Source organism: Pleurodeles waltl, chromosome 3_2, assembly GCF_031143425.1.
Source record: "Pleurodeles waltl isolate 20211129_DDA chromosome 3_2, aPleWal1.hap1.20221129, whole genome shotgun sequence".
Lineage (NCBI taxonomy): Eukaryota > Metazoa > Chordata > Amphibia > Caudata > Salamandridae > Pleurodeles > Pleurodeles waltl.
This window is the reverse complement of record NC_090441.1, coordinates 175334192-175361424: the sequence shown is the minus strand read 5'-3', so window position 1 is coordinate 175361424 and position 27233 is coordinate 175334192. Positions and strand designations below refer to the sequence as shown.

The 27233-nt window shown below is 45.8% G+C and overlaps 1 protein-coding gene across 1 annotated transcript in view; it reads right to left on the bottom strand.

Moving 5' to 3' along the window:
• The window catches only part of LOC138286650 (sterol 26-hydroxylase, mitochondrial-like), a 155028-nt gene extending 128862 nt beyond the window's left edge, over positions 1 to 26166 (bottom strand). The window contains exon 1 of the mRNA XM_069227112.1: positions 25843 to 26166. Within this exon, the coding sequence (XP_069083213.1) occupies positions 25843 to 26076 (234 nt within the window). The 5' untranslated portion in view covers positions 26077 to 26166. The remainder of the gene's footprint in view (positions 1 to 25842) is intronic.
• Positions 26167 to 27233: the final 1067 nt, after the last annotated feature.

The window sequence follows — 27233 nt, the reverse complement described above, 5'->3', positions numbered from 1 at the left end:
TTTCTTTGCACTTAAATCTTTCTGTGCCTTACAATCCACGTCTGGCTGGGCTTGGTTGACAGCTCCTTGTGCATTCACTCAGACACACCCCAAACACAGGGTACTCAGCCTCACTCTGCATACATCTGCATTTTGAATGGGTCTTCCTGGGCTGGGAGGGTGGAGGGCCTGCTCTCACACAAAGGACTGCCACACCCCCTACTGGGACCCTGGCAGACAGGATTGAACTGAAAGGGGACCTGGTGCACTTCTTAGCCACTCTTTGAAGTCTCCCCCACTTCAAAGGCACATTTGGGTATAAAACAGGACCTCTGCCCTACCTCATCAGACACTTGCTGGAGAAGAAACCTGAACCAGAAACTACATCCTGCCAAGAAGAACTGCCTGGCTGCTCAAAGGACTCACCTGTCTGCTTTCTACAAAGGACTGCTGCCTTGCTGTTGGCCTGCTGCCTTGCTGAACTCTTGTCTGGCTGTGAAAGTGCTCTCCAAGGGCTTGGATAGAGCTTGCCTCCTGTTCCCTGAAGTCTCAGGACCAAAAAGACTTCTCTTTTTCACTTGGACGCTCCGTGCTGCAAAACTTTTGACGCACAGCTTGTTCCGCGGCGAGAAAAACGCCGCACACCGACGCTGATCGACGCGACGCCTTCGGGACGACCGGAAATCTGACGCACGGCTTCGCAAGGACAATGCCGCCCGACCTCTAGAGGAGAAATCGACGCGACGCCTGCCGTGAGATCGTAATTTCGACGCGCAGCCCCGCAGAACGACGCGCAACCGGAAAACAAGCAGGAAAATCCACGCACAGACCCGGGACATCTGGTAATCCCCACGATCCACAGAAAGAGACTGTCCGCGCGCCGGAAAACGACGCATGACTTCCCCGCGTGGAAAATAACGACGCAAGTCCGTGTGTGCTGGGGAGAAATCGACGCACACACCCTTCTTCCACGCACCTCTTCTTTTGTGGCCCTCTGAGGAGATTTTTCCACTCCAAACCAGGTACTTGTGCTTGAAAGAGACTTTGTTTATATTTTAAAGACTTAAGACACTTTATATCACTTTTCAGTGATATCTCTACAATTTCACATTGCAACTGTATTCTTTTTGACCTACAATTATCCTGATAAATATGATATATTTTTCTAAACACTGTGTGGTGTATTTTTGTGGTGTTATATGGTGGTATTGTATGATTTATTGCACAAATACTTTACACATTGCCTTCTAAGTTAAGCCTGACTGCTCGTGCCAAGCTACCAGAGGGTGGGCACAGGATAATCTTGGATTGTGTGTGACTTACCCTGACTAGAGTGAGGGCTTTTGCTTGGACAGGGGGTAACCTGACTGCCAACCAAAAACCCCATTTCTAACAGTTTCCATCTAATATTCAGGGATAGTTATGTATGTTTACAATACTGTAACACAGCAGCAGCTCACTAGTATTATTACAAATAATATCTGTGACCGACTGCCATTTCTCATATGTGAGGCCCTGTTCTGGTCTAAAAAGAACTTTTGTATGGATGTTGCATGGTGTTGAAAAACAAACATTTCTCTGCAAAATGTCTGTAATAGACACTCACACATCCCTGTATTAAAAAAATATAATAAAGGGAAATGGTATTTAACACAATCTATGTTTAAGAACCATTCATGGCCATCAGGTCAGGAATGTTTGGAGGACAGATCTGTGGTAGGGGGTCTCAAAGGATGGGTCCCTGTGGGTCCCTGGGCCAGAGCCCACTTTACTCGTGCCTTAAAACGTCTCTGCTTGTACCCCTGGAGAAAGAAGAACATTTGAAAAGGTGAGCTTCTCAAACCAAGCTCACACTGTTCTAAGTTAAGGAGTAACTATTAAATGAAGTTTCCATAAAATGTGATAGGTGGAAATGTATGAATTAATCAGAGACACTGGTAATTACACATAAGGCAGAGAGCAGAGTAACCTATGTATAGCTAATGGGGTGCTGGGTTCACAGTTTCAGTAACAGACTAAGGTGTATACAGCCATCTTTGCAAAAATTATGGGGGTAGAAAAAATACTTTAAAAATTGCCTGTGTTTTGATACCTGGTGACAACATGTGGAGTGACTTCAAACAGCGAGTGCTTAATTTGAGCCAGTGGTTGCCAGGAGGGGCCACCGAAACTCACTTTTAGGAACCTGCACATATTTTACCTCTTCAGACATTTTCTGAGAGCAAAGGAGGGAAAACACACAAACAGGAAGATGAGAAAGACAGAGAAACTGTCACAAAAGGAGAAAGCAGGTACCTGCAAGAGTGAGATAAAGGGGCAGGGAGTGTCTAAAAGTGGAATAACAAGGCATGAGGTAGATTGAAGACTGAGCAGCCTTGGTATTCGGAGCACAGACATTTAATAGCACCTTCGTGGGCTTCTGAGAAAAGTTTTGGGCACCAGCACTCGTATTTTTCAAATTAAGCACTGCATACAACCCTTGGCAGTTTGTGAATGTTCCAAGGCAAACAAGCTTTGGCAAAGCCAATAGGTTTTGGATTTGCTAGCTACTGTGAAAGCACTCACATTCATCAAAGTCATCCTGTAATGGGTATTCAAATATTACAAAATGTATTAAAGCTTGCAGCCGTCAATGTGTGTCCATCCACAGTGGTCATCTTTGAATGGGTTTTGTAATGTTTTGAAAAAATACCGTTCTAAATAGGCCGGCATGGATGTGTGTGCATCCGGAGCATCCATCTATGGATCCATTTTGAATAATTTTAAAAAATCCTCTTCAAAGATGGCTACCACGGACATCTGCACCTCTGGTGAAGCCAACTTGTATTTAATTAATAAACAAAAACATTCATAGATAACCAGCGTGCATACAAGTGCTTGCTCACTGTGGGCGAACATCATCCAATAGTCAAAAAAAAAAATTAAGATAGCCATCCGCCGATAGCATGGCAGCTTTCCAAAAATAGGAAGAAGTTTGGGGGGCAAGAGGCTGAGTGTGGATGGAGAAGGGGAGAGGTAGGTAAAAAGAGAGGCGTGGGGTGAAAATAGAGCGGGGAAGGTGGAAAGATACATGAATCAATCAAAACCATGTGGGACATAAATGATGCTGAGCAGGAAAAGACATAAAAACGGAGAGGAAAGCAATAGAACAGGTGCATGGAAGTGAAACTGATAACAAACATCCAGTCATCCAGCCATGAACAAGGGACTGACTTAAAGCCCACTGTATGTAATGCAATGAACAAAATAGGTCTCCTAATAACTAAAGCTATCTGTAGCCAAGTCCTAAAAGGGGAGTCATCTTGAGAGGTCGCTTTGACTTGGTTTCATTTCAGCTTCTTATAGGTTTAAGTAACAAAGTAGGCAAACTGTCACTTTGTCTAACAAAACTTTGCCTGTTACATTCATTAGGTTTATATACAGTTCCTCAGACAAACAATAATTTATCTTGGTTTTCTATTCCTTCTTCAGGTATTTGGAGAAGGTATCTGGAGACGTTTGACTGTTCCTCATAGGCAGCTCTTGTCAAACATCTATAAGACGTGGTAAGTGTCAGTCATTTCCACTTTTTTCTCTGGTAATTTTCCATACAATATGTTATTGGGCCCTTGGTAGTTTTATACCATCTTTCTTGCTACACTCTGGCTTCTTGGCCAATACTTTTGAGGGTTAAGAAGAATGATACAAAACTGGCCCCTGGTGTCTACATAAGAATGTCTTAAGTCTAAGGGCGTTCACATATACTGTGTTTACAAACTCCACCTGTTGAATCAATCTAGGTTCTGGTACTGTCACATTAGGTCGAAGCCTGCCTCTTCTGTGTCTCAATATCATCACTGGCTTAGAGCTGGTCCTGCCATTTCACATAAAGACTATTTTCTACACACTCGTTGAATAGTTTCAATTAGGGTCTACCCCTCACTCCGACTACTATTGATTTTGTTTGGTTTCCCTCCACACTTTATTTCCTCTGCAGAGCTTCTGGATCAAGTTTCCTCTTGGTTCCACAACTTTTTTTTTCATAGACTGCATAGGGTTCTCAACATTCCCTCAGTCAGTCTTGCACTTCATTCAATCCAGCCAAGGCCTAAGTTCTAACTTCCCATTTACCTACTTAGGGCCAACATTTCGAACAACACGACCCATCTCCTTTTAGCCACCCACAGGGATTCCCTTCCTAATGTGGCGGTGTATATGACGCCTGCAAGAGAAGTGGCCATTATGCAGCTTGGGGCGATGGTACTTTGGAACACCAGTATTGTCATACCCCAATGATGTGCTGCTGTAAACACATTTGTAGGTCTTCAATCTAAACATACCTTTGTATTCGTTTAAACAACGATTACCATTTCATCACATTTTCCAGAAAGACTATTCTTCATTGTACAAGGTTTACTTGAATTATTTTGCAAAATAATGTCTTATAACCTTTAATTCAATTATGTGAATATATTAGACTAACAACATTGGATCACAGAACTGTCAAAGGTAATGTTCAGGAATTTGAATAACTCATGACTCCGATCCTAAGAAGTATGATTTATATTCAGAAGGGTTTAGGTAAATGGTTATTAACCTGGGGCCTGTGGATGCCCCTACTCAAGGGGTTGTTTAGAAAATTAAATGATATTAGCAGATTAAAAAAGTATCTATACATAGAAAGGACAATGTAACATTCAAAATGTCAAAAACACCCCCCTCAAATGAGAAGGAATTTGAAATTGAAGGCTGAAATTTAAGTAAATCTGCATCCTTAAAATGACACGTTGGGGCAGTGAAAGTACAGCAAACAAAATCTAGTATAGACGGTTGGTGGCTTCAACTGAAGAACTGTTATGTGCCGACAAAAAGAGAGCATGCATTTGTAACTAAGACAATGTGATATGCTTGAGTCTACCATGTTGCTTGGTCTTTTAGAAATAAAATCAAATTTTAAAAAGCTCCAGATGACACATTACATTTTCATTTTGATTTTCATACATTTTGTGCATGTGAAAGAACCAAAATATTTCAATTGCATTTTTTAATGTCATGAATCCCATTATTTATTGACAAAGACTGATTCTGACCAGCAATATTTCTGGCAGATTGTTCTCTTCTACTTGTTTTTGATTCATTCTACTCATGATGGCAACTTTGTCATCTAATTTGTTGGTTTTGTTTTTTCTAAATTATACCTCCTGTAGCATTGCTATATATTGATTTTGTGGTTTATCAAGCATAGAAATCCCAAAGCATTCTAATCTAGCATTTTATTAATTACTGAACTTGTCACTCCACAAGCTCAATTCATCTGGAATATCCTCCATCATTACACCATTTGCAATAGTTTGATTTTCCATTAGTGGGTGTGTTTATTTCATGGCTTGCAGGAAGACAAAATTGCACTTTCGATATGGTGCTATATAAACAACAGAAACATGGCAAGTGGGAGATCCTTTTCTAACTGAACAGATATTTTAAGACCCAGAACATTGGAATTATGTAATTTTAAATCCTCTAAATCCTAATTATATTCATGATTCAGCCATATTGCTAGGACCACATAGGCTTGGTCAGACAGCCTCTTAGATGTTCCTATTTATGAAATTCACTCCATTGTTAAATATAAACCCAATGTAATGAGAAGGTTTCTCTCCATTTAGTATTACAAATGGGCAACCAAGGTTCGTGTGACATCTGAATTACATGACCAAACACTCTTCTGATATCTACTAACCAGATTCTTAACAAAATGTCCCTCTGTGATGAGCAACAAAATACACATTTCTTTGCTGCTTCTTCAATCTCATTTGGAAGCCCAAAGGGCCCAAGTGGAGGTGGGGTGCGTGCTTAGAGATCTTGCAGTTGGTACACCGCCCAATCCTCTCAAAAAATTACCCAGAAATGGAGGCAGAATATCAAATCACAAACTCCTTGTTAGATCCATACTGTCCAGAACAATTTGACAAGCATTAGAAGACATGATTTAATAGTATTCATACTGTCACCCAAAGAGTTCAATTCAGTCACCACTTCAATAGTCTGTGGATCTAAGATAAACTGACAATTTAACAAATCTATATACTAGTGATCCTGAAAGTATTTGCAAAAACAAATATCAGCGAATAACATATTTCCACTTTTGATTTCTTGTTTACTGAATTGTGGGGTTCATTTTGACCATCACTGGCTGTACTTGGTTCTGCCTGGTTAGCGAAGGGGCGTACTTTGCTGACCTGGACAACATACCCAGTTTTGCAAGAATTATGAAATTCTCTTCTGGATTTCTTTGAAGATAAAATAAAATCAATCTATCAGAATTTTCCTTCTCAGTCTGACTATGTGCCAAACTACAAATCTCCCCCTCAAAATGCTGTATGTAGTCTGGAAAAGTTTGATTCTTTCTCCCTTGAGCAGATTCAGATGACATTAGAGAAAGCTAAATCTAAATTGGGCTCTCCTTTAGACCTATGCCCTCATAGGATTACAGCCAGTCTTTCCAACCAGATTGCACCTGCCATCAGGTCACTATTTATCAGTGGACACTGGGAAATCACTCTGGCCTGGAAAACAGCTCTGGTCTCTCCAATATAAAAGAAGCCCAACATGAATTCAAAAAATGTAACAAATTATCGTCCCATCTTGCTGCTTCCGTGTGAAAGAGGGCCTCTTTTTTACATGGTTATCCCCCCACTTTTTGCCTGATGTTGATATGTTCTAGAAATTGTAGTGCCCAGGGCCCCTGCTAACCAGGTTCCCTGGGCCAGAGCTCTTTCCCTAAATCTGTTGTGATGCATTGGCACAATTGGATACACCCTTGACTACCACTATAAGTCCCTAGTAAGTGGGTACCTATGTACTCCGGGCAGGGGGTTATAGGGGTAGGCCCCTGAGGGCAGCAACACTGATTGTGCCACCCTCTAGGGCCATGCATACAGATACACCCAGCACTGCCATTGCAGGCTGAGTGTCCTGGTGCAAACCTAAAATACAAACTCAACATACACTGCCTTTACTATGGGTAGGTCAAACCTCTGGGAGGCCTTACAGCCCTAAGGCAGGGTGCTCCATGTTATATGTGAGGGCATAGCTGCATGCGTAACATGCCCCCAATTTGTCCTTGCCAAACCTGGGACATAGTGAGTGAACAGGGCAGCCATATTAATATGTGTGCTGGATACTGGTCAAATACGAGATTCCCAGCTATATGATGGTCATTCTGAACCCTGGGTTGTTTGGTTTCAAACAACTCTGAATGATAAATCGAAACCGGTGCCAGTATTGGATGTATCCCTAAATGTACCCAGGGGTCACCTAAGAGGTGCCCCCTGAAAAAGCTAACCTAACCTGGCATGGTTACTGACTGGTCTTATCCAGCTGCCACCTCCAGACAGCCAATATACAACCCTTGGGGGAGAGGCCTGCCTCTCCGGTTTCTAAGCCAATTCCCTTCCTGGGTGGAGGAGCTAACACCCCCTCCCTCAGGAATGTGCACTGTCCTGACGGTAAGCTTCAAAGGGCTACCGCCCCTGAAACTCGACCTCCAAGCCTGCTGATAGCAGCAACAGCTGGCCTCCCCCTTTGCAAACCCCTACTTTTGGCGGAAGCATAGGCGGGAAACCCAACAAAGGGTGGGAGGAGTGCCTCACCTGGCATGCACCACCCCTAAGGTGTTGCCTGCGAGGTGGACCCTCCAATTCAGTTCCCTCCATCTTGGAATAGAGGACAATAACCAATTACGTTTAGGGCAGTAACCCTTCCCACAGGAAGTGGTCACTGTAGTGGGTGTAGCCACCCAAAGGTAAGTGTCCCATTGGACACTACCAGATTACTCCTAAAACACCCACTAAATTCAGTATTTAGTGGGCACCCCTAGACCAAGATTTTAGATTTGAAAGGGCAAAGAAGAAGACAACCCCAAAGAAGACCACAGCAAGAGAACTGAGAACCTGCTGCATCAGAAGAGGAGCCAAGACCCTGCCTGCTGCAGCTGTGTCCTGAAAATCGCTGCTGCGGAGGAGCTGACCACTGGACTGACTTCGCAAGACCCCGAGGCCCTTCAGTCTTCTCAAACAGCCCAAGATCTCCCTCCTGAGTGTAGGCACCACTCAATAAAGCAACAAGAAAGGAAGAGCCACTGAGGTCCCGACGACACATCAAGGACAGCCTGGACGAGACCTATAAGTGTGCCAACTTTGGTGGCACCGTGCTCTCCAGTGGCCAAGTCGTACCAATACCCCAGGTACTGGCCAGTGCACATTGGAAACTAAGAAAAAAAGCTCCTTTGGAGGTGCAACTGGACCGGGAGGAAGCCACAGTCGAGGGACTTCAGGAACACCCCAGACCTTCCACCAGAGTGCCACCGTTGTCCTGTGAGTAACCCCCTCGACGAACCTTACCTCCAGCACCATAGGGCTCAATTGCACACAGCTCCTGGATCACCATCTCGCCCTCCATCCGGCCACCCTGTGCCCTGCAACGAGGAACCAGCTGTGCCTCATGGGTGCTTAACCCCTTCTGACCTAGACAGCCCAAGGGGTCCCCAAGGCATTCCCTTTAAGTCTGCAAACCATCTACTTTTTCAGGTGGCCCCTTCACGTGGTCCTGTGCTTGTGCCAAGAGACTTTCCAGCTCTGCTCCCATAGGAACCAGGAGCTGCCCCAGGCTCTCCAGCTAGCACAGTGTGCCCACCAACTGCTTCGAACATTCTGCAAAAGAAGAGACTGGTAACCCAACTGTACGATTTTTAATGCATTTCTAAAAGTGACTGCCCATTGATTGCTACAGTGCCTAATTACGCACAGAAAGACTAACTTTATTAAAACTTTGAAAAATCACAACGCAAAAAGTACTTAATGTATCTTGACCATCTTGGTCTAAAAAATTATATACAAATCTGAAGTATTTTTATAAAATTGGTCTAGAGTTATTCCATGAGTGTGTGTGGTGCATGATTGAAGCAACAAATGCTTAGCACTCTTCCTAGATTGGCCTAACTGCTCGACCAAACTAAATCCTAGAGTGGAGCATTAGGTGATCTGATTTTTGCCTCTGGAAACCAATGTGTGGTTGCCGGAACCCCCTGCACAATGTGCCTAGTTTTGCACACTACATAGAAGGCTAGCCTCCTACATTCCACTTTTGTGCAAGGAGCTGGAAGGCCTAATAAACCAACAACTCTTAGCCTATTTAGAGGAGAACAAGATCCTGGGACCCTTGCAATCAGGGTTCAGAGCCTCCCACAGTACTGAGACTGTCTTAGTTGCGGTCACTGACTCCATAAGACTTTCACGTGATGACAGTATTCCATCGATGCTGGTGCTGCTGGACTTGTCCTCAGTGTTTGATACTATGTCTCATACCACACTGATCCAAGGGCTTCATGAGATTGGCATCTGTGAAACAGCTCTTCAGTGGTTCAGAGGATTTTTAGCCAACAAAACAGAAATACATTTTCTTGCCTCTTGTAAGTCCCGCTCCATGCTGATCGACAAGGGGGTCCCACAGCTCTTGTTTAAGCTCTACATTATTTAACATCATTGTGGCCCCAAAATGGTTAAAACCTACGGATTCATAATAATATCATATGCTGATGACACTCAGCTCATTATTTGTCTTGATAAAGATCGGTGGAAGATAAAGACTGTTTTTCAAAAGGGATGAAAGCGACTGCAGACTGGATGACCACAAACTGTTTACAATTAAACAGTGACAAAACAGAGATTATGCTTTTTGGCAAGGCCCAACAACTTTGGTTTCTGGAATGGTGGCCCCCAGAGCAAGGTCACGCACTGATTCCTAAGCAATCAGTTAAGAAACTCGGCATCAAATTGTAGCAACCACTATCAATGAAAGAACAAGCTATATCCACTGGTGGTAACTCTTTCAATATGATGCACCTGCTGAGGAAAGCTTTTCCTTTCCTTCCTCTTTCTGCTAGGAAACTTCTAGTCCAGGCACTGGTTATCAGTACACTGGACTATGGGAATGCACTACTTACATCACTAAATAAAACTTTGATGTCTAAAATGCAAGTAGTCCAAAACACCGCAGCTCGGCTTGTTTGTAATCTTCCTTCCGACTCTGCTTCAGCTCCTCTACTAAAAGCCTTATATTGGCTGTACATAAAAAAAAGAATTTTTCAAACTTTGCTGTTTTACGCATAAATCCTTAATGAGAAAAGCCCTAAGCTACTTACATCAGAAGCTTAAGTACTACCGGCCAGTTAGCAATTTGAGATCTGAGCATAAAGCCTTACTTCTCGTCCCCCATATCCGTCTGGTTAGATGCGGAGGCAGATCTTTCTCCTACTTCAACCCATCCTACTGGAATCAGCTCCCATTACATATCCGTTCCTGCAAAGACAATGTTCAATTTAGGAAACTCAAGACTGCTTTATTTAAATTTGCGCTCTGACTTGCCTGTGTTTTAGTAAAGCGCTGAAATACACATTTAGGGCTGATCAACGTGCTATACTCAGTTAAATTAACATAACATACAGCCTGTCATATTTAGAGATCTCCATCTTTCCGGTAGAGAACACTACGCCTGCACAGGAGTTTATACCTTGGCAGTTGCTCTGAGGACACTGAAAGTTTGCTGAGTGGTTGCCATGTTACAAAAACAAACTCTCAAATAGGGGAGCTTGGGTGGAGCGCGGGTCTTCTCATGAAACACAAACTAATGACCCCGACAACTTGGCAGTTTCTCCTAGGGAGTGGAGGGGGTCATTTGTCTTTTTGCCGGGACGGCAGGCTTTTCCTGGCGACCCCAAACAGAAAAAAGTACCTCAGAATGTCCACGCTAAATAGGGTGGGAGGTCTGAGGTATTTATAATGAGGATCTCAAGCCTGTCGGGCTGCCAGCGGTCCGCCCGACTAGCGGAGTACCCTGCCTGCCAAATTCTAAATGGGGCTCTTCATGCTTTTAATATTTTCTGACAGGCTTATAACATTAAGAGACCATTCTGCTAAAAGCAATAAGCCACTGGTTTCAAATACTTTGAAAACCTCTTGATTCAAGAGAAACCGCAACAGGCAGAATGTCATTACGGGAAGATAACTTTGAATCTTGATCTTTCACAATTGTGGGATTATTCAAGGACAGTGGGGTGCCCTACATTTAGACCTATTTAGGCCCAACAACTTTTTCTGGAATGGTGGCCCCCAGAGCTAGGTCATGCACTGATTCCTAAGCAATCAGTTAAGAAATTCGGCATCAAATTGTAGCAACCACTATCAATGAAAGAACAAGCTATATCCACTGGTGGTAACTCTTTCAATATGATGCACCTGCTGAGGAAAGCTTTTCCTTTCCTTCCTCTTTCTGCTAGGAAACTTCTAGTCCAGGCACTGGTTATCAGTACACTGGACTATGGGAATGCACTACTTACATCACTAAATGAAACTTTGATGTCTAAAATGCAAGTAGTCCAAAACACCGCAGCTCGGCTTGTTTGTAATCTTCCTTCCGACTCTGCTTCAGCTCCTCTACTAAAAGCCTTATATTGGCTGTCCATAAAAAAAAGAATTTTTCAAACTTTGCTGTTTTACGCATAAATCCTTAATGAGAAAAGCCCTAAGCTACTTACATCAGAAGCTTAAGTACTACCGGCCAGTTAGCAATTTGAGATCTGAGCATAAAGCCTTACTTCTCGTCCCCCATATCCGTCTGGTTAGATGCGGAGGCAGATCTTTCTCCTACTTCAACCCATCCTACTGGAATCAGCTCCCATTACATATCCGTTCCTGCAAAGACAATGTTCAATTTAGGAAACTCAAGACTGCTTTATTTAAATTTGCGCTCTGACTTGCCTGTGTTTTAGTAAAGCGCTGAGATACACCTTTGGGGCTGATCAACGTGCTATACTCAGTTAAATTAACATAACATACAGCCTGTCATATTTAGAGATATCCATCTTTCCGGTAGAGAACACTACGCCTGCACAGGAGTTTATACCTTGGCAGTTGCTCTGAGGACACTGAAAGTTTGCTGAGTGGTTGCCATGTTACAAAAACAAACTCTCAAATAGGGGAGCTTGGGTGGAGCGCGGGTCTTCTCATGAAACACAAACTAATGACCCCGACAACTTGGCAGTTTCTCCTAGGGAGTGGAGGGGGTCATTTGTCTTTTTGCCGGGACGGCAGGCTTTTCCTGGCGACCCCAAACAGAAAAAAGTACCTCAGAATGTCCACGCTAAATAGGGTGGGAGGTCTGAGGTATTTATAATGAGGATCTCAAGCCTGTCGGGCTGCCAGCGGTCCGCCCGACTAGCGGAGTACCCTGCCTGCCAAATTCTAAATGGGGCTCTTCATGCTTTTAATATTTTCTGACAGGCTTATAACATTAAGAGACCATTCTGCTAAAAGCAATAAGCCACTGGTTTCAAATACTTTGAAAACCTCTTGATTCAAGAGAAACCGCAACAGGCAGAATGTCATTACGGGAAGATAACTTTGAATCTTGATCTTTCACAATTGTGGGATTATTCAAGGACAGTGGGGTGCCCTACATTTAGACCTATTTTTAGATTACAGGCACTTTGTTGTAAACCTCCTACTATTAATAATTTTTGTTCAGTACTATCACACCTCTCTCAGTGGAATATAGATTGCATTTTCTGTTGAATAGCCTAATTTCCTGTTTCTATGAACATCTTAATGAAGCAATGATGGCCTGTCTGTTTTAACCACTTACACTGGGCTATCACCTATCAATCAATTTTCTTTACTATTCTGTCCTAATTTCATAAATTGGCATAATTGGAATTCCCACTCTTCAAAAACTTTCAGAAAAAGGTATTTTAAAGAAAAAAATCTTAATTTCCTATTGTTTGCCTCCATTTCTTTGATTTCTTTATCTTCAACATATCAATACGGTAGGAAACTGGCACTTGTTGCAGTTACACCCCCCTACACACACTTTTTGCCTGATATTGATGCTGATTTGACTGAGAGTGTGCTGGGATCCTGCTAACCAGGCCCCAGCACCAGTGTTCTATCCCTAAGACTGTACCATTGTTTCCACAATTGACAGACCTCTAGCACACAGATAGGTCCCTGGTAAAAGCTACCAGTGGTACCACGGGCCCTGTGGCCAGGGAAGGTCCCTAAGGGTTGCAGCATGTGTTGTGCCACCCTAAGGGACCCCTCACCAAACACATGCACACTGCCATTGCAGATTGCCTTTTACTCCCCACCAACACACACAAAGTCGACATGGCATCCCCCTCAGGGTGCCATGCCCACAAAACACTGCCTGTGGCATAGGTAAGTCACTCCTATAGCCGGCCTTACAGCCCTAAGGCAGGGTGCACTATACCACAGACGAAGGCATAGCTGCATGAGTGATCTGACCATACAGTGACTAAGTCCATTCTTAGACATTGTAAGTGCAGTATGGCCATATTAAGTATTTGGTCCGGATGTTTGTCACTACAAACTCCACAGTTCCACAATGGCTTCACTGAACTCTGGGAAGTTTGGTATCAAACTTCTCAGCACAATAAACCCCCACTGATGCCAGTTTGGGATTTATAAAAAAAATGCACACAAAGGGCATCTTAGTGATGCCCCCTGTATTTTACCCAATCCTCTAGTGTGGGACTGACTGGTCTGTGCCAGCCTTTCACTAGCAGACGAGTTTCTGACCCCATGGCGGGGGGTCTTTATGCTCTCAGAGGCCAGAAACAAAGCCTGCTCTGGGGGGAGGTGCTTCACACCTCCCCCCTGCAGGAACTGTAATACCTGGTGGTGAGCCTCAAAGGCTCAGGCCTCGTGTTACAGTGCACCTATGCACCCGACGTCCATGGCCCGTGTCCAGGTGGTCCACCCAGCAAGAGAGGGTCCCCAGGCGATTGCAACAAGTGCCCACCCTGGGTTGACGTCTCCACCCCTCCATGACAACGCCTGGAGAGGGAATCCCGAGGACCACCTTGACCGCGAAGCTCCGGACGAAGATATCTGACGCCTAAGGATACATTGCGCCCACAGCCCCCAGACCTTGGAGAAACCGACATTCAGCAGGCGGCCCTCCTCCCTGTCCAACCGGTGATGTGCCCAAGACACCCCTCTGAACCTAGCCTGCAGCCTCAGAGTGACCCCTGGGGTCTCCTCATAGACCAGCATTGGAAACCCAACGTCCTGTTTGCACCCTGCACCCGGCCTCCCTGTGCCGCTGAGGGTGTGTGTTTGGTGCCTACTTGTGGCCCCTCCAGTGCTCCTCTAATCCCCTTTGGTCTGCCCTCCGAGTCACGGGTACTTACCTGCAGGCAGACCGAATTCCGAGTACCCCCGTCTCCATTGGATCCCACGTTAAATTTGCTCATCTTTGACCTCTGCACCCGGCTGGCCCCGTGTTGCTGGTGGTGGGTGTTTGGGGTTTACTTGAATCCCAACTGGTGGACTTCCTAAAACCTGGATACTGAAACTGTAAGTATTGTACTTATCTGTAAAACGATCTAACATTTCTTACCCCCAGGAGCTGTTTCTGAAAATTGCAGTGTCCATTTTTAAAACTGATTATTGCCAATTTTTCAAGAACTGTATAACTTAGCAATTTCAAACAAAGTACTGTTGATACATGTGTGAAATACGAATCTTTTGAAGTACTTACCTCCAACTTGAATCTTGTGGTTCTAAAAATAAATTAAGAAAATATATTTTTGCAATATAAAAACCATTAGTATGGAGTTAAGTCATTGAGTGTGTGCTTCTTCTATTGTCTGTGCATGTACAACAAATGCTTTGCACTACCCTCTGATAAGCCTAACTGCTTGACCACACTACCACAAAAGAGAGCATTAGTATTATCTACTTTAGCCTCTGTTAAGCCTCTGGGGAACCCCTGGACTCTCTGCACACTATATCTCATTTTGATATTCTATATACAGAGACAGCTTCCCACAAATACCATATACTAAAGTCGGTCAATTCCATGAGCCGAATGACTTCTTTAACCACATGTAATACCCCTTGTTCAAGGCGAGCGACTTAACGATTCCCAAAAACACATAAGTACTTGAGCAGCGGTGACAAGGTGTTGCAATATCTATGGTGGTTATTGCTGTATCAAGGGATCCGGATAAAGCCCACTTTCTGTCATGTCCATGAGGTTCTAAAATATACTTGGCCCAGTATGATTTCATTATTGGTACATCAACAAATGTGAAGTATAGCTCAGACTGCAGCGCAGGTCATTCAACATAAGGGAGACACCCACTGGTAGATCTTCTGAAGCAAATTTCCTCAGTAATCTTCTCCAAAGTTTGCAAGAGGAGGACTCCGCTGTGCCGGTCATCTCTGCCATTTAGATTCAGTCTTGGCTCCCCAGTGTAGTTTCTGTTACCAGTTGAGTGCATCTGGATATTCCAAATTGTTCAGTACCCACCAATAACCTTTATAAGTGATCACATTTATACTCCTGCGCTAAAACAGGAGCAAATAAAAAACTATGGCGCAAAATACATGCTGGCACCAATTAAACATTTTGCAGTAATGTGAGGCAAAACGATTGCCAATGATTTGTGAGCCCAATTTGTGTAAGATTTGTCAATGGAGGAACCACCCACTAGTAGCTTGTGATAAATGTATGTGCAAACCAAAGTGGCATTTGCCAGCAACTCATAATTGCCACATCACCAAGACTTAGCCAGAAAATGTAAGGTTGGCCAGCCCTAAATGAACCCCCAGAGGTTGTAGTTTACAGCCAAAGATCTGAAAGACAACAGATAGTGAGAAAGAATCAGTTTGATTTAATCTGGGGTGTGACCAAGCACAGCAAGATAGTGGACGCAGTTCGGTGACGCTATGACCTCGTAAATCAATCATCATCTGACCAGTTTGGGGCAGCAAGGAGAGGCCTGAGGAGGCTGGAATGTCCATGTGAGGTGGGGGCTGGTGAATGGCTGGCAGGGGCCTGCCCTGAACCCAGACTGCTGCAGCCTCTGCACTAACTGAGGGCCTGCCTGTGGATGAGGGGGATCAGTGACACGCAGCAGCGCATGCACCCCCCTGAACACTGGGGTGCAGAGCAGGCCTTGTGGCACCTGCGGCATGGGAGGGGGGGGCAGCCTTGGGAGGGAAGCACTGGGCTGCTCATGCCTCACCAGTGCAAACAGATCTGGAGAGGCTGCACTGGGGGACAGCGAGCCTGGAGTGAACAGGTGTGCAGGTAACCCAGACCGCGGCAGCCCTGCCCTCGAGAGATGGTGTGATTGCCGGGGAGTGATGGACAATGGTGCACCTGAAGCCAGGAAAACCCATGCTGAAATTATTAAGCACTGCGAAACCGCACATTGAAAGCAAAACCCATCTCGCTGACCCTGGAGCCCCCCGGCTACCCGAGGCTGATCCATGGGCCAAAAGTTGGACATAATCATCAAGGCCATCACAGAAACCAGGCTGGATCGCGGAGGTAAACTGGATGCAGTGGCACTGGAATTGGGACTATTACATGAGGACAAGCAGAAGCTCACAACTAGAATAAAGCACACAGGAGCAGCTTTATCTGAACTCCAAATTCAAGCGCAGACCCTCAGCAAACAAGTTGAGGACCTTAACGGCAAAGTTAAACTCCTGGAGGGGAAGCTGGGTGACCTGGAAGGCAGCATCAGATGATACACTGCAGAGTGGGGCATCTGCCACCCACTGAGGTGAGGCCACAGACTACCGAAGAAATACTTTAGACGGCATCCACACTGGTGAGATACCCCAACCACCAGATGGGCAATCCTATTAATTATACTTTCCCCCCAACCACCCTCCCTTGTGGGAGGGGGTTTGGCCCTAATTTCTGCAGATGGGCCGTCCCTGCTGCCAACCGAACATATTAGATATACAACTGCTATTGGCGGGAATGCCCCCACTCGCCATTTTGCTGGACAGTGGCATTTCAGGGCCAAGGGGAACCCAATGGACTTTCTTAGGGACTAGATTTGATGTTTTGATGGTTATACTGGTTTTAGCAGGTGGATGTTGCTCTGCCGCCCTGGGTTTGGGAGTTGGGATATTCATGCTGATAAGCCTTCATCGGGTGCATAGTACTGTGTGTCTTGGCTTGAAGCAAAAGCATGATCCTTCCCATACCCCCACCTTATGGGTCCAGACCTCCCCCAGTGCAGTCGACTTCTCTACACTTTCCCAGTGGGTAAGTGGAACCTGATGACATGGAATATCCATGGGATGATGTAATGAAGAAAGGGAGCAGCGTCGTACTCGAACAGGTAAGCTTTATTAGTGGAGCTCTTCTCCAATGCGGTGCTCTCTTCCCCCGTCAGCAGGCAACTGCCGGGAGAGAGAACACCATCGCCAACATTCTAGGCTTGCGGCTCAAGAATACACACATACAGCCGCGAGCCACATCGTAACACATCCCCCACCGTTAACACCCACAAGTAGAACCCCAAATACATAACAGGAAAAACTCTTTCAAAACAAGTGATAAAGTAAAAACAAAAGAGAATCTAAAACACGGAAAACCTAAACCAAGCAATTTACATCATGTTACATAGTCATTCAAAAACACAGGAGGTCTTCTTAATCTAGCAGTCCTAGGAGACCTAACACTCAGATCCCAAGGAGAAGCTCCCATGGAATCCGAACGAGCATTAGGAGCATTAGGAACAACCTCACTTCCACTAGCCATAGCATCACCACTTCCACCACCACTCTGATCCCTCTCTCCACCACAAGGATCAGTCACATCTTCGTCTTTCATCAACATATATCCACTACAATCATCACACCTCTCTACATTCCTCCCATTCAGTGCAGAAGCAAATTTTGCAACACGCCTGAAATTCCAGCGTGGTCCATTTTGAAGCACAACGTGCCACCTGTGTACTTGATGAACTCTAAACGGACCAGAAAATTTACCAAGTCCCTTTTTTACTCTTCCTGATTTCATTTTCACCCAATCACCAGGTTTAATCCTCACATTGTTGCCCCCTGCTTCATTGACCAGGTCCCCATTGAATGCACCACCACCTCCCAACAATCTCTCCATCCATGAAGGTCTGAGTTTACTGACAGGTTTCCTACCTCTCATGTCAACAAACGGTACTCTGCTCAAAGTTATGTTTTCCGTGGTTCGATATCCCCACACCAATTCTGAGATCACCGAACCAGCGTCCAAACCATTGACCACAGCCAATTGCAGGCCACCCTTGATCATGCGATTAGCCCGTTCCACAACACCATTAGCACGAGGATTGTACAATGCTGTACGTGCATGTCTTATACCACATGAGTCTAAAAAAACGTTCATCCCTCAGACGTTAACTGAGTACCATTATCCGTAATCAACACCATAGGAAACCCCTCCTCAGCAAAAATTTCTCTTAATACACTTATGGTAGCAGACGTAACCTCACACACAAACTTGACAATAAGCCATTTGGAGTGCACGTCCACTATAACCAAGGCAAAATTCCTTCCTCTACCGATACCAGACAAAGGTCCAATAAAGTCCAGACAAACACTATGCCAAGGTCTGCAAGGGTCAGTTATGCTACCCCCAAGAGACTGCTCTCCCACAACCGTTTCTCACTCTGAATGCACTTAGAACATCTTTCTACCCATCTCACCACATCATCAGCCATGCCAGGCCACCAAAACTCCATTCTCAATCTTCTCTTGGTAATTGTTTGACCAAGATGACCTTCGTGTGCAATGTCAAACAAACGTTTGCGCACCCCCCACAGGCAGAACAACCTTTCCACCCCGCAAGATCATCTGACCATTGACTTCTGAAAGTTCATCCAACACTTTATTGAAAGGCCGTACCGAAACCGGGAGAGTACTGTCTCTCCTCCCACTTTCCTTATCAAATCAACGACCCGCAACAAAACTTCATCTGCTTTCATAGCTAAATCCTAGTCTGTTTCTTTCACAGCACTTTTACTCCAATGCATAACTTCACCTACAGATGCAACTGCTCCCTCTTGTTCATGCTCTAACACATTATCCCCATCCACAGACTGCCACTCAAGGGCCAGATGAGAAAGACAATCCGCTTGCACAATCTTCCAACCAGGAATGAACTCAATCTTGTAATAAAATTCTTGTAAACGGGAAGCCAACCTAGCCAGTCTTGCTGACCCCTTACCAGTCCCACCTGGTGACAAAATATTTAGCAAAGGTTTATGATCAGAACGCAATGTGATGGTACTGCCCCAGATATACGTGCAAAAATACTCCACGCCCCATGTCGCAGCCAACGTTTCACAATCAATGACAGCATAATGTCTCTCAGCAGTAGTCAAAGTCTGTGAAGCGAAGGCAACTGTCTTCTCCACAGACCCATGCATATGAGACAAGACAGCTCCAATGCCCACTGCGCTTGCATCAACCGTGATAATTGTTTTTCTCTTTGTGTCAAAAGGTACCAGAATGCCTGCATTGCATACTTCATCCTTAATCAATTGAAAACATTGGCATTGCTCTTCTTCCCTTACAAAACTAGCTCCCTTGCGCAAAAGTACTTTTAGACATTCTGTCTTGCTGGCAAAGTTCTTGACAAATTTAGAGTAGTACTCAATTAAACCCAAAAAAGATTGCAGTTGGTCCTTGTCCTTGGGAGCTGGAGCTGACCTAATAGCCACTAACAGATCTTCCTTTGGCTTAATACCACCTTGCAACAGTGAATGACCAAGATACTCCACCTCCTTCATCAAGAATTGACGTTTTTCCCGACATAAAGTCAAACCAGATTGCAACAATCTGTCCAGCAACATCTTCAGAGTGACATTATGGTTCTCAATAGTGTCACCGAACACTAGAATGTCATCTTGAAAAAATAGAATATTGTCTAACCCTCTGAAAATTTGGTTCATCATCCTCTGAAAAACGCTGGCGGCAGACGCCAGACCAAAAGGCATCCGAGTAAACTGAAATGTACCCTCCATGGTGATGAAAGCAGTGAGGGCCTTGGAACCTGAATGGAGCTTAATCTGATGATATGATGAGTGCTTCAAATCCAACTTTGAAAAGTATTTGGCATCCTTCATAAGCAAAATCAATTCATTAATGTTTGGCAAAGGAAAATTGTCCGTAACAATGTTCTGGTTTAACCCCCTCAAATCTACACAGAACCTCAATTTGCCATCCCTCTTCTTAGAAATCACTACGGGCGACAACCATGCAAAGGCCTCCACAGGCTCAATTACCCCACTGTCAAGCATTTCTTTCAGGAGCTCTCTTACTCCCTCTCTTACCGAGACTGGAACCTTCCTAACCTTGTGCTGCACAGGAACAGCACTGGGCTTCAACTTAATTTCGTGAACATAGCATTTCAACTCTCCCATCTCCTCTCTAAACACCCCTTTAGCCCCATTCAAAATATCAGCAAGAGAAACATCTTCAATTACTGCCACCTGACTAGGGGCACATGGATTGATAACTATGCGAAGGTCGTACTGGTGTTGCCAACCCAAAATAGGTGGACCGGACTCCGCTACATATACTTTGCCCAACACCTTTCTTCCCTTGAACTCTATTTCAGAGAGCATATAACCAATGATATCTATCTGTTCACCCTGATAACCGCCAGGATTGATGTCCTTTGGCAATAGTCTGGTTGAAGGCCACTTTTGGAGAAACAAATCTTTACGAACAATAGTATATAAGGAACCAGAATCCACCATTAGCTCCACAGGCACATTCTTTACAGTAAATTCTGCCTTAGGTCTCTGCATTCTTTCTGCTTTCACCCCCGCCTTACCAGACCCAGAAACACACAACACCCTTTCGAACTTGTCACCCATGGACGCATCGCCTACAGCATCACCAACCATGGCCATCTTCCCTTTTGAATGCTCTTTCTCCCTGCAAACTCTCGCAAAATGCCCTTTGCGCCCACACCTTCGACACTCTTTCCCTAGGGCAAAGCAATTCCTGGACTCAGAAGTATGATACTTGCTACCACACTTGTTACACATCCCGCTTTTAGATCTATTAGATCGTTCCCAGGACAATTTACCCGTCACAGCCACATCACCCTGAATCAGCTATACATCCTCAGAAGCCTTAACTTCTCTCCTCTCCATTTGTTTCATACAAAGCTCCGACTCCTCAACCACCTTCGTAATTTCTATAGCATCCTTCAGCTTCGGGTCCTTCGCTGCCCACAATCTTTCCTGCATTTTCTTGCTCCTACACTGTACTATGAGCTGGTCATGAATTAACTCTTCTGTCATCGCCCCAAATCTGCATTTAACAGAAAACTCTCTCAGCCGAGCAACTAACTCATCCACAGATTCACCTTCCTTTTGTGGCAGTGTGTAAAACTTAAATCTTTGCATGACCACATTCTCAGTCTTGGCAAACCTCAATTCTAGTCTCCGCCTCGCTTCCAACAATACATCATCAATGGGCTGGCCAGACTGATCAACAGCCTTAGGCAAGTACTTGAAGACATGCTGACCTTCATTGCCTAAGGAACTAAGTAAAATAGCTTTTTTTCTACTGGAGGAGAATCCTAAACCATCTAAAGCTTCAAGATAATTATAAAATATGTCTATCCACTCCTCCCAAAGTATTGGCGGGCTTCCAGGTGGAGAGTGCACGGCAGTGGTTGACATATCCATTATATGAATCCGTACTTAAGTTCTTTAAAAACGCAAGAGCATGTATGTCGGTATGCTCAAAAGGGAACAAGAATAAATACAAATTAAAGTTCCCCCAGATATTTGCCAGCACAATTCAATCTTAAAGTAGCAAAGTAGCAATGCAGCAGAGTTTAGGTGTACCTATCACCGTAGAAGTCACTCGTTGAGAATTTAGATGTATAAGTCGTCCATATAACGGTGAGCGGTTTGTCGTAGACAGTGTCCGGTTAAGTGAGAATTTTCCCAACTCTCAAAGATGGCCGCCTCCAAGCGCGCTAAAGCGTCAGTGACGTCAACACGACGTTGCCATGGCACCAAATGGGCAAGAAGCAGAAGCTCACGCGACGCAAGCATGATGCAGCCTTCACAACGGTGTGTGCCCTTAAACAAAAGCTGAACGCCCAAAACTCAAGATCACGCAGCCGACGATTGAATCTCAGGACAGCTGAAGGAAAGGCACAATAATGAATCAACTCACTGGCCGGTCCTTATGCCGCGTCTGGAATCCCACGGCAAAACCGGATTCACAGCATCCGCATCGGTAAGAAAGCTACCTGCTTGCTGACGGTCGTTGCCAAAAATGTAATGAAGAGACGGAGCAGCGTCGTACTTGAACAGGTAAGCTTTATTAGTGGAACTCTTCTCCAACGCGCTGCTCTCTTCCCCCGTCAGCAAGCAACTGCTGGGAGAGAGAACGCCATTGCCAAGATTCTAGGCTCGAAGCTCAAGAATACACACATATAGCCGCGAGCCACATCGTAACAGATGACTTCTGCAAAAAAGCGATACTTCATATACCAATACCTAAAGAGACAGAGTGCATAGCACATTTCTCCAAGAAACGCACCTTGCCACAGGGGAGCGGTGCCCTTGCAACAGGGGAGGTTACAAGGCTTCCGTATGCAAAAACACCCCAGAAATCTGAGACACCATCACCACCCATGACCTGGACGTCGCTTTAATCACAGAAACATGGCTAAAGCCATCCTCAAACCTTGACATTGCCATGGCCACCCTCGATGGCTATAAGATAATACGCCGAGACAGCTCCAACAAACATGGCAAAGGGATTCCCACGAAATTCAAGGAAACCATTCAGTTCACCACCACCGACGATGACCCAACTCCCCTCATGGAACACCTCAACGTCCGACTTCAGGCCAATGCCAACACCATGATGCATGGCACCCTTGTGTACACACCCTCGGGACCACATCCAACTTTTTGTGATGCTATCACCAACTTCATCCCTCCCCCCGTAACCATCAACTCCGTTCACTAGGTCCTACTCGGCGACCTCAATTTCCACCTTAACAACACCAACTCCACCTCTCTCCTGGAGAACCTCTTCAACATCGGCCTCACCCAACTAGTCACCAAACCCACACACAAAGCTGGTCACATACTCAACGTCATCTTCACTTCCATCGACAGAATCAAATTCACACACATCACTGAACTCACCTGGACCGACCATGACAATGTCTACTTCTCCATCGCCGACACCCAGCACACCATTGACAAGCCCCACAGCACCTTATCATCAGGATCACCAGATGTGCGAAAGAGTCGCCCCACTGAAACAAGCAGAAACTAACAACACAGCCAAAAAAGCAAGATGGTATACTCTAGAACTCAAAAACTCCAAACACAACTACCACTGACTCGAGAAACAATGGTGCATAACTAAGGGCCCCTCCAACAGAGCAGCTCAGAAAGCAGCCCCCAGCAACTACCACCACCACATAAAGGCAGCCAAGAGTGCAGCAATCACCACCCGCATCGACACCACAGCTAACCACACAAAAGAACTCTTCAGAACCATCAGACAATTCTCCAACCCAACTGCCAGAGAGACCATCAACCACCCATCCCAGGAGCTTGGCGACACACTCTCAGACTACTTCCACAGCAAGAACGCCACCATCTACAATAACTATGACCCCCAACCCACCACTCCCAGCCTTGATAACCTCCCTCAAACAAAGACCACCTACCATAAAATAATCACCTAGTCTCCCAACACCACACAGACCACCGCAGTAATCATGTTGTCCACTCACTCAGGGGCACCCACCAACCCCTTCCCCCACCATCTCTTAAACCTCTGAACCAACACTATCTGCATGAACCTAACCAGCAACCTCAACACCTCCATCTCCACGGCTACCTTCCCGGAAGGGTGGTAGCACGCAGTTGTCAGACTCCTCCTAAAGAAACCCTCCGCCGACTCCAGCGACCTCAAAAATTACAGACTGCTCTCCCTGCTCCCGTACCCTGCCAAAGTACTCAAAAAGTTCATCAACCTACAGCTCACTAATTACCACGAATCAAACCACCTTCTCAACACCTCACAATTAGGATTCCAGGCCAACCACAGCACAGAGACCACACTGATCGCAGCCGCAGATGACATCAGGACTCTCCTCAACAGAGGAGAAGCTGAAGCTCTAATCCTCTTAGACCTCTCTGCGGCAGTCGACAGTCTCCCACTACACTCTCCTCAACAGACTCCACAACATAGGTATTCAACAGAGGGCCTTCAAGTAGATCGCCTCATTCCTCTCAGGCAGCACTCAGAGCATCTGCCTTCCTCTGTTCGCCTCTGCACCCAAGACCATCACCTGCGACCCCCCTTGCTGATATTGTCAGAGCCCACATACTCAACATAGTCTCCTACGCCGATGACAACCAACTGATCCTCTCGCTCTCCAAAGACCCCCACAACGCCAAAACCAACTTCTGCAAGGCCATGACCAACGTCGCAACATGGATGAAAGACAGCTGCCTCAAGTTAAGCACCGACAAAAAAAAAAGTCCTGATCTTCGGGAGGAACACCTCCATATGGGACCATAGCTAGTGGCCAGCAGAACTCAGTCTAACTTCCACCCCATCAGACCATGCACGAAACCTTGGCATCATCCTCGACAGCCAACTGTCCATGAACTGACAAACTCAGTAATCTCCTCCTGTTTCTACATTCTCCGAATAATCTTTTGAATGTTCAAATGGATCTCCACCAACACCAGAAAAATCGTCTTACATGCACTGATCACCAGCTGCCTTGACTAAGGCAACGCTCTCTATGCCGGAACCGCCACCCAGCTTCTCAAAAAACTCCAGACTCTACAAAACACCACAGCCAGACTCATCCTGATCCTCCCCAAACGCTCCAGCATCACCTTGCACCTCAGAGATCTCCACTGGCTCCTGATCCAGAAGAGATCCCAGTTCAAGACACTCACTTGCGTACAAGGCACTAAAAAACCCAGAGCCGTCCTACATCAACCACAGCCTCAGCGTCCATATCCCTGCAAGACAACTGCGATCCTCCACCCTCAACCTCACACACACCCCGCATCCACCAGGCCCGCTCCTTCTCCATCGCAGCCAAGTCCTGGAACAATGGGCCCTCTTTCAGAAGGAAACTCAAGACATGGCTCTTCGACAGACATTCGGCACCCTCAGCTTTCAGATACCTTTAGGGGTGATAGTGCTGTGCTATACGAATGTTTGATTGATTGAGAAACGCTGGAAGGGACAGTGGTACGGGACTTTATGCTCAGGATTTGTCAGGAGTGCGCTTGTTTGGTCCTGCCCAGCAGTCCCCTTTAGACCCATTTTAGTGGAGAGGGACCCTGAGGGGCGATATGTATTAATTGAGGGGTGCTACACAGTACAGCTGAACTACTAGGATGCGCTTAAGTGGCCAAAACAGGGCAGTCATCATTTCTAGCCTCTGTTACGTTCCACCTGATACATTGGGCACATATGCCATGGATAACAGGGACTTTGATAGCGTTCTTGACTTGAGCTTGGACTGCAAATACCAACCCCCAACCACAACGCCCCGCACTGGCCCTGTCTGCGCACCCTGCATCCCGGTGGTAGGGGCGACTTCTGTCCTTCCCCAGGTGACCTTCTTGTTCAACTGGAGAGATTTCTCTCCCCCCCCCCCTTCTGTGCAGTTACAGGTGACAGACGCTGAACAGCTCAGCAAGACACACAGATCACAAACCCTTACTGCTACGACTTTCATGGGACCATGCACCCCAATACCCACATGGAAACTGCAGCCCGCAGCCCTGGAAGCCTACACTTTTAAAGCAACTGTTTGTGAAGCAATAGTTAACTACATAGCCGAAAACACAAAAGACAGAATTAGTTGGCCCTTCCCTGCCCCATAATTCTAGTGGTCCAGGTTCACCCAAGGGGTGTAGGTGGTGCCGGGTTGCATTGCTCTGTTGGCAGTGGGTGAGCGCGCGCCGGGACTGACCTGTAGCTCGTGGGAGCGCAGGAGGTAGCCCTTGGCGAAGAGGTAGTACAGGTTCTTTAGGAGAGAGGGGCCCGGGAGGTCCTCGTAGCCCTTCAGCCTCGCGCCCCCGGCAGGGACAGTGGCCCCCGCGGCGGTGGCTCTGGTCCCCCGAGGGCTGAGCCCGGCCCAGCAGGTGGTGGGCAGCAGCAGGGTCCCGGGGGCGGGGAGGAGGCGGCGGGCGCACAGGGCGGCCATGGCATGGAGCGGGCACAGTAACCGGGGAGGGCGATGCTCAGTCCTGCAGGGTCACCCGCCTCCCTTCAGCGCTAGACACTTCCTGGTTGTAACTCGGAGCAGGACTGGTGTGTTGTGGAAAAAAATCAAAACAAGCCCTGGCAAAGCCAGTGGGTCGCGCCTATGCGAGATCTCTTGGCTTTGTCATTGCTTCATACGTGCCATCTTACAACAGGAAATAGGGAGATTTTAAAAACGAAATCGGGAGAATTTCTTTCTCCCATTTATTTCTGTTGCAGCAGAGGCGATTTTAGGCGTGAGATATCTAAAATAAAACATTTGTTGGCTTCTAAACTCGGGAGTCTCCCACCTGAATCGAGTCTGTTGACGAACGATGTTTTTTTAGCCATGTTGTAAAGCAGACAACCCGCTGTGCAGCATGGCGGGAAGTGTCAGCATCACAGTGCATTTTGCAGCATAGCAAGTTAAGCCAAACACTATAGTTATTTGACTTTGTCAGTGGTTTCTTTGCCATGTTGAACAGCTGTGTCGCTGCTGTGCAGCATGATTGAAAGTAAATAAAAGTGCTGTGAAGCGGCAAGAGTTGACTGTTTCACAGTACTTTTAAAACAAAAAAACTTTTTTGCCATGCTACACAACAGCTACGCTGCTGTACATTGCAAAAACACATTGACAAAGCCAACAGATATTGCATAAACAAGACCAATTGGCTTTCAACCAATGCTTGTTAAAGTTGCTGTGATAATGTGATGTGACACTGTTACATTGTAATTGTCTGCAATTTCAGTGCTTGTTTAGATCTGTCTTTTTTTCTTGTAGGAAAGTACCATCTTTTTGGCATGGTTATCCCCACTTTTTGCCTGATGTCTATGTGTTTTGACTGTGTTCACTGGGATCTTGCTAACCAGGACCCCAATGAATGTGCTCTCTCCCTCTAAATTTGGTTGCTGGGATTTCACACACCCCACTTTAGGCAAACTGGTGCCCCCATATAAGTCCCTAGTATATGGTACCCAGGTCATTGGGGCACCAGGGGTACCCCATGGGCTAAAGCATGTATTATGCCACCCATGAGAGCTAATGTGAAATATGTCTGCAGGCCTGCCATTGCAGCCTGCATGAAAAGGTGCATGCACCCTTTCACTACAGGTCACTGT